Below are 8,472 nucleotides of genomic sequence, written 5' to 3' on the forward strand. Positions count from 1 at the left end.
CCTCCACTAACCACCGTGAAATAATTGCATTATTTGAAGCCGCACGAGAATGTGTATGGCTTCACAGAGTGATAAATCATATTCACACATCATGTGAAATCGGTTCATTAGAATCACCTACCATTATCTATGAAGATAATGCTGCACGTGTTACCTAAATGCATATGTGAAATATTAAAAGTAATATCACAAAACATTTCTCCCTAAACTATTTTTTCCTTATCAATTATAGAAAATGGAAAAATAATATTTTGCAAATAAAATCTTATGACAATCTTGCAGATTTGTTCACTAAATCTTTACCACTTGCAGCATTTCAAAAGTGCATTGTGGAATTGTTATGAGACAACTACGAAATTTGCAAAGTTTAAGGGGAGAAAACTCCTAGAACTAAAACTTATTTTTTATCATCCTTTGATGTTAGATAATTATGTTCTTTCCTTATGAATTTTCCAACGGATTTTCTCATACGGATTTGGATGAGATAATTAATTATCCTAATAGTATATATCAAATTCCTATTTGTTCTCCTTATACTTTTCACAGATATTTGGGAAGCATAGACAATATAAGATCAAGGTTTCTCGAAGTTACAAGATCAAGACAATCAAGAAAATGCAATAATTTTCAAGCACTTGAGACGATGAAGATTACTACTCTCTCTATTTACTTATACAAGGGCACTATGAAATATGCATTTTGCATCTATACAAGTCCACCAACAATAATTGAGGAAAACAATAATGATATTTTCTCATACTAACAACCTATTTAATTCTTCATGCATGCAGTCATAATGACAATCAGTTATTTTTTCCACTCATTTTTCTTACTTCCTTCGTCACGGTTTAGAAGGCGCGGTTCCGTTTACATGCATTTCCAGAATAGAAGAGGATTGAAGCGCGTGATATTTAATGCTTGATTAATTAGAAGTACGAGTAGGCTGCATGCATTTCTTGTTTAGTGGTTGTGTGAGTTAATGTGCATTATCTTCTCAAATAGCTAGGCGCCGTGCGGTTATTGTGTGAGCACTTGTAAAAAAAATAAAGCCAATCAAGATTCACCTTGGTCCGAGAGATTGCTCATGCGCGCCTTCTAAACCGTGACGGAGGGAGTACATACATGCTGATGGTCCGAGTAAATAAAAAGAAAAGCTAGCTTTAAAAGCATGTATTAACTTTTACCTTGAAACATGTAATATGCGTTTGTGGCCTTGTATATATAAAGATAAAAGGAATAACAACGTTGTCCAAAGGGTAGTGTTAGGAATACAATTTCTTTAGAATTAGGCTAATTAATTAGCAGATTTCTTGGAATATTCTATCTAGCCTTTAGAATATGAACTTTGTCCATACACTGTGTATTCGAATCGACGTCGTGCCTCTTCTAAACGACGCAACTATTGTAACCGCCATTATACTAGCGGTTGTTTAGAACATATAAATACATGCAGTCATTGTGAATAAAATTACTCCATTCACTTTAATATCTTTCTTGTTTCTTTTCATGAGCGATCGCGCTCGCCAACTAGTTGCTGGAACAACTCAACCTGTACAAATGGGCTTGGACGCTGGCCCAGAGCCGCAGGTTTGCTGATTTTGCTATGAGTTGTTTTGGCAATTTCATATGCCTCATCGAAATCCTCATCCACCTCCAAAACAAACACCCCCACCCTCCTGAAACTGGAAGAACGTAATGCTCATGCTGTTTTGTCATAGTACATATTTTGGGCCTCTAGAGTGAAAACAAACGCACATACTGATGCTGCAACCAAAGTTCAGACTCGGATGGCCCGGCCGCACGGAACCCGGCACACCGTTGGTGGATCCATCATCCACGCCAAAGAATTTCACCACAATCAATTGCAGAACTGTGTTTTTTTGTTTGAACAGAAAAGAACAGCAACAGCAGAACTGTCAACTGTGGTACGGGTACTGGTAGTGGTAGGGTTCAGGCACGCTTCTTCTTCTGGACGCTCCTCTTATCTCGTCGTCCTGGTCTCCTGTTCCGAGCCACCCCGCGCCGAGGAGACGCCGACCATCTTCTCCTCCTGCCGCTGCTGCTTCTCGCAGTCCAGATCGGGCGAGCCGGCCTGTTCCTCGCCGCTCGCCGCTCCTGCCTTGTACTCTTGATCCTTGTCCTTGCCCCAGAGCAGCATGTAGAGACCCAGGATGACCACCACTCCTCCGATTATGCTGGTCAATTAATTAACAACTACTATCACTAATTAAGCTGGTGAGACACCCGTAGTCGATGCGCGCGCGCACGCACGCATGCAGCATAGCACGGACACTCATGCTCATGTTGTGTCCAGGTGGTTGCCATGCCGGAATTCAAAGGAGCACCGATTCAGTTGAGGAGCAGCGAACATGCACCGCACCACACCACACGCATGTACGTACCTCCCGACGTATAGGTTCTCGCCGAAGATGAAGTAGGCGAGGATGGCCACCATGATGGTGGACACCGGGTTGAACATGGTGACGAACACGGGCCCCTTCTTCTCCGTGCACCACAGCTGCGCGAACACCGTGAACCCGCTGCACGCGATCCCCTGGTTCGTTCGTGCACACACTTCATGAGCACTGGCTACATGGCGATATGGTGACCACGGAAGGTGAGAAGACAAGAGCAGGAGGGGGCACGTACGGAGTAGACGATGCACCAGAACTTGAGGCCGAAGCCGATGAGCCAGTCCTGCTTCTCGTGCTGCAGCAGCACCGTGAAGGCCACCGACTGGACCCCGCCCACCGTGGCCATCCACGCCGTCAGCGACAGCTCCGCCGGGTACCGCTTCACCGACGTCGCCTGCATGATGTACCACACGGACCAGCACACGCAGCTGGCCACGGCCAGGAGCGACCCCTTGAGCCACCCGTCGTGCGCGGCGTCGCCGCCGCCGGGGATGTGCACCGGCGCCTTCCAGGGGCTCGCGATCGCCGCGCCCTTGTACAGCGTCATGGTGGTCACCCCGGCGAACGACACCGCCGTGCCGGCCACCTTCGCGAGGCCCCGCGCGCTCCGAAGGTCCACGATCTCTATCCGTAGCGCGATGGCGATGACGAAGGTGATGGAGGCCACGGTGTTGACCATGGAGGTGACGAACGTCGGGGACGTGTACTTGAGGCTCGCGAAGTACATGTTCAGGGTCAAGCTCACCCTGCAATTCCATCCAATTATTCTCAGCATCACTTCACTAGATAAATGTTCGTCTACGTACATATATATGCACTCTTCTAATTCCCAGGCATCCTTGCTCTTACCCCAGAAGCGAGAGCACGAAGATCTCCAGGAACAGCATCCATGTCATCTTGGGCCTCAACTTCCTGACGCCCAAAAAATCGAAGCAGAATTAGCAAAACAACACAGATTCATGTCGTCAAAGTCTGAATCTCCTGGTGTAACTAATCAACACAAGAGAGGTTACTTCTCGTGGTAGTAGGCGAAGGGCCAGAGGAGGACGGCGACGAGGAGGTGGCGGTAGGTGACGTAGACGTAGGGGTTGAGGCCGCGGTTGAAGGCGGCCTCGGTGACGAAGTACATCAAGGTGTAGCACAGCTGCACCATGATCATCATGTTGTGCGGCGCGTACCTCCTCCACAGCCCTCCCAGCCCCATCTCAGCCGCAGCCATGCCCAGCTTGATCAGCTTTCCCTCAACAAGAACTGAGTCGAAGAAGAACGCCAAGTGCAGAGCCTGCCTTTGTAAAAGGTTGTGGTGCCGTGGGATATATAGCTGTGTGGTGACGGCGAAGAAGAAGATAGCACCGGATGCATGGGGATGTCACTGTGATACACCTGAGCAGATTTGAATTACAGCTCCACCTGAGCAGCAGCAGGCAGCAGTGGCGCGTGGAATTTGGCATGCACTGGGCGGCTCTGAATCAATCCACACAACTACAGTATATGCATAGATTTGCACTGAGAGCAGTGGCAGAACTGATGCTGTCGGTTTTGGCCAGAACTTTGGTTAGTGCTGAAAGAGAATGGGGTTAAGTGATGAGCTCCAGCAGTGTAGGTTTTCATGTTTCAGAACACCCCACAAGCAAAACAAAACAGAAACAGTGGTACAATGTGGCATGCCAATCATTAGAGACGGCAATCATTGTATGAGGAGAGAGTTGTCACGTGCAGAAATAGTCCTGCTACTTAACCTAGCTACCATCGTTGACACATTTCTCGCACACCGGATGAAAAGGACTCATGATCGAGCCCAGTCCGAGTTCTCCGTCTTGTCTGTTCAGGTGTCACGAAAGTAGGATCCTCGTAAAATCTTGCACTCCTTTCTCTTTCTCTTTCTAGCTAGCACCATATGCTGATCTCAAATGGGCCGATGGAGAACATAATTTAGCTGGTGGAGAATCCTGCAAGTGCCTGGTGACCCCAAAAGTACAAAAGAACAAACTAAACCGTAATATAGCTAGAACACTAAACATCAAGACCCAAAAAAAGAAGAAGGAAATCATTTCGTGTCAAATGCTCATCGGTGCATGACGAAGGGTAAATCAGCTGCTTAAAGCTTGAGCCCCCTGTAACCTAGTACTATTCTTCAATTGATTACTACAAAACACCCAGAGTGAGCGTCAATGGGGCACCCACTACTCAAACCCCATTATTATGCTGACCTAATCGTGCTCTCTCTAGTCACTGATCACTTTACACCCTCTCTTTCCATTGCAGGAAGGGATTCTGAATCTGCACTCATCGACCACGACTAATCAAAACCACATCAGTTAGCTCCTCCCCCTTTCAATTGGATCGTCAGAGCTAGAAATGCAACTGATTTTGTTGGCATAGCTTTTGTGTGTGCAGACACACCATGTGTGGTGGTGCTGCTACCTAGTAGTGGTGGGTTAGTTGGATGTGGCATCCAGGTAGGCTCCCTCCCTGCGCCACACCTCGTTAGAACCAATCCTCAGCCAGATGAATATTGTTCCTCACGGAACTTACTTGGTCATGTGAACCGAGAGAATATATCCTACAGTTGCCGCACAACGTTATGTTTTGCGATGCATAGGCCCTTGGGGATAATGGATCGATTCATTTGATTGTGGAATATATTACCGTGTCTCAAAATTCTTGTCTTAAATTTGTTTACGTATGGATGTATTTAACCCTAAAACGTTGTATCTGGATAAATGTAAGACAATAATTTTGAAATGGAGGGAGTATGCATATAGCGTTCATGCTAATTGTCCGTCATGAAATCGGCATTGTGAGAAGAAAGGTGTGGCGTCCATGGAAATAGCAGCAGAGAAACGCAAGGATCGGATGCCTGCGTGGGCAACATGAATACTACATGATCTCCTAGAAATTCAAAGGGGCACGCAGCTAGCGGCCCGTGCAACCACTTGGCCGGCCTTGCTTCATGCATACTTTTGTCCGAGATTGCATGCTCCACCCACCCAAACTCTCCTGCTTTTTCATTTGACTTTGAAACTGTAATCTATCATACCTTTTGAACCAAAAGTTCAGTTTACGTTTTCATTGCATATTTGTGTTGCTTGCCATGGGGGCTTTGAAACAAGACCGTCTTGCATACATTTTAACAAGTTTTAAAACTTTATTAAGTTTTAAATATTAAAACTTGATAATTGTAACGCTAAGTTTTTGCCAGGTTCCACTAACTGTGTTACCATGTTCTGTATGAATCAGCTCCATTCTTAATACTAGAAAAATGTTTACAGTTTAAGTTCTACTATTTGAAACTTTGTGAATTCATCATTCGTTCTTATCGAGTTATATTAGTTGAAAAACATGCCATGTCCTGGCGAGTTATTTGTTGCAACGCTGCCAATAGCAAGCACGTCTATGATCTATGAAGAGGAGACTGTGATGGACCTGGGAGACGATCAATGATGACCTAAGACGACCAAGGGGAAGGAGGGTTCACAACGGGGGGTTAGAGAGGAAGCAGGTCAGGATGCTGTGGATCGGTGTGAGGCCTAGAAAATAGGGAGTGACTAGAACTCAGCTAGCTCAGATTTTCTATGGTCTCATTCACATAATCTCATTGTATTTTTGTATTTATCCTTTTTGTTTTTTTAGTCCATTATTTTATTTTTTGGGGTTGACATGTCATATTTTTAGTAGTCATTGCTATGCGTTTTATCTAGCCGGTACAAAAACTATTCGTTCGGTTTTTATTGCTGCATGTCTCATCTTTTAAAGAAAATCACCGATAAAACTAAAAAAAGAATGAGCAAAAAAAGTTAGGTAATGGCTTGTTAGCTTCAACTACTTTGACCACTAAACATTCTTGTAAAAAAAGTAGTGTGTCCTTATTATATGAATTGTGATGTAATAACTTGTATTTTTCTTAGTAAAAAAACAACTTGATTCTAGCTTTTTCCTGTAGTTGCTACACAAATAAAATTTGCAGTTGCGACCCGCCTGTGAATACTTGTAGTTGCGACCCGACTATAAATACTTGCAATTGCGCCCCGACTATGAATACTTGCAATTGCGACAGGATTTTGAATACTTGCAGTTGGATTAGACTTTGAATACTTATAATTGCGACCCGGCTTTGAATACTTGCAGTTACGACTCGACATCGAATACATGCAGTTGCGACCCGACTTTGAATACTTGCAGTTGCGACCCGACTTTGAATACATGCAGTTGCGACCGACTTCGAATACATGCAGTTGAGACCCGACTTTGAACACTTGCAGTTGCGACCCGACTTTGAATACTTGCAGTTGCGACCCGACTTTGAATACATGCAGTTGTGACCGACTTTGAATACATGCAGTTGAGACCCGACTTTGAACACTTGCAGTTGCGACCCGACTTCGAACACAAGCAGTTGCGACCCGACTTTGAATACTTGCAGTTGCGACCCGACTTCGAATACATGCAGTTGCGACCCGACTTTGAATACTTGCAGTTGCGACCCGACTTCGAACACAAGCAGTTGCGACCCGACTTTGAATACTTGCAGTTGCGACCCGACTTCGAACACAAGCAGTTGCGACCCGACTTTGAATACTTGCAGTTGCGACCCGACTTCGAATACGTGCAGTTGCGACCCGACTTTGAATACTTTCAGTTGCGACCCGACTTCGAACACAAGCAGTTGCGACCCGACTTTGAATACTTGCAGTTGCGACCCGACTTCGAATACATGCAGTTGCGACCCGACTTTGAATACTTGCAGTTGCGACCCGACTTCGAACACATGCAGTTGCGATCCGACTTTGAATACTTGCAGTTGCGGCCCGACTTAGAATACATGCAGTTGCGACCCGACTTTGAATACTTGCAGTTGCGACCCGACTTCGAATACATGCAATTGCGACCCGACTTTGAATACTTGCAGTTGCGACCCGACTTAGAATATTTACAGTTGCGACCACATTTCAAATCTTGCAGTTGCGACCCAACTTTGAATACTTGCAGTTGCGGCCCGACTTCGAATACATGTAGTTATGACCCGACTTTAAATACTTGCAGTTGCGACCCGTCTTTGAATATTTACAGTTACGATCACATTTTAAGTCTTGCAGTTGCGACCCCATTTTGAATATTAATGTCATTAATATAAAATTGAAAACAAAAAGAAGACACCAAAAACATTAAAAAACACGGACTAAAAAGTTAAAAAAACACTAGAAAGTAATAAATAAATAAATAATAAAAGCCTAAATAGACAATTTTATAATATATGATAACAAATGAACATTAAGTTTAATGAAATGAATACACTTATTTAGGAAAAGGAAAAGGAGTAGAATAAATTAGTTACAAAGTGTTTACATGTACAAGAAAGAAAGATTAAAACACAAAGTAGGAAAATATGAACAGAGAAACAGTAAATAAAAAATAAAAAATAAAACCGAATGATAACAAGAAGCAGAAAATGAAATTCAAAAAAGAAAAAAGAAGCTCACCTCGTTTCAGCTTCTCTCCCACAAGTACTTGTAGCATAGGACCAACAAAAAAAGGCAAAAAAAGATTAGCGTTGAAAAGCCAATAATGGTCCTAACCACACAAAGACACACAAAAAACAATGATAGAAATAGGAGAAAACTATACGCGTATAAATCTGAGTGTATTAATGTACTGGGTATAGAGGTGATTGAGACCAAAACAAAAACTCAGCTAGCTGAGAACTAGCAAAACCGTAGAAAATAACTCTATATTGTTCTTTTGGTATATGGATCATGTGGATCATGTGGTGCAATCTCCATTTCCTGCTATGGGTTAGATCAAAACCATTGATTTTATTTCTAGAATTACGGGTCCACACATGTACAGCCGGATAATTTTTGTGTGGGGGCTTCCTAACATATCTAATTATTTTCTCCTGCGTTGTGATTTTAGTATATGCTTCCTTGAAACGCTCTTATATTTGTTTACAGAGTGGGTAATAGATAGCTAGATGTATTGTAAAGATCTACTCCCTCCGTACATAAGTATAAGTCTTTTTAGAGATTACACTAGGAGACTACATACGAAGCAAAATGAA

The 8,472-nt window shown here is 43.6% G+C and overlaps 1 protein-coding gene across 1 annotated transcript; it reads right to left on the reverse strand.

Annotated features, from left to right (window-relative positions):
- Positions 1 to 1,592: 1,592 nt before the first annotated feature.
- Positions 1,593 to 3,970, reverse strand: LOC123447247 (WAT1-related protein At1g43650-like). The gene is made up of 5 exons (XM_045123833.1): positions 3,428 to 3,970; positions 3,264 to 3,326; positions 2,650 to 3,160; positions 2,403 to 2,554; positions 1,593 to 2,195 (listed from the first exon to the last, which is right to left on the reverse strand). Exons 1-5 carry the CDS (start codon positions 3,631 to 3,633, stop codon positions 1,982 to 1,984), a joined length of 1,146 nt encoding a protein of 381 aa, XP_044979768.1. The 5' UTR covers positions 3,634 to 3,970; the 3' UTR covers positions 1,593 to 1,981.
- Between the last annotated feature and the right edge of the window lie 4,502 nt (positions 3,971 to 8,472).

Source organism: Hordeum vulgare, chromosome 4H (assembly GCF_904849725.1).
Source record: "Hordeum vulgare subsp. vulgare chromosome 4H, MorexV3_pseudomolecules_assembly, whole genome shotgun sequence".
Lineage (NCBI taxonomy): Eukaryota > Viridiplantae > Streptophyta > Magnoliopsida > Poales > Poaceae > Hordeum > Hordeum vulgare.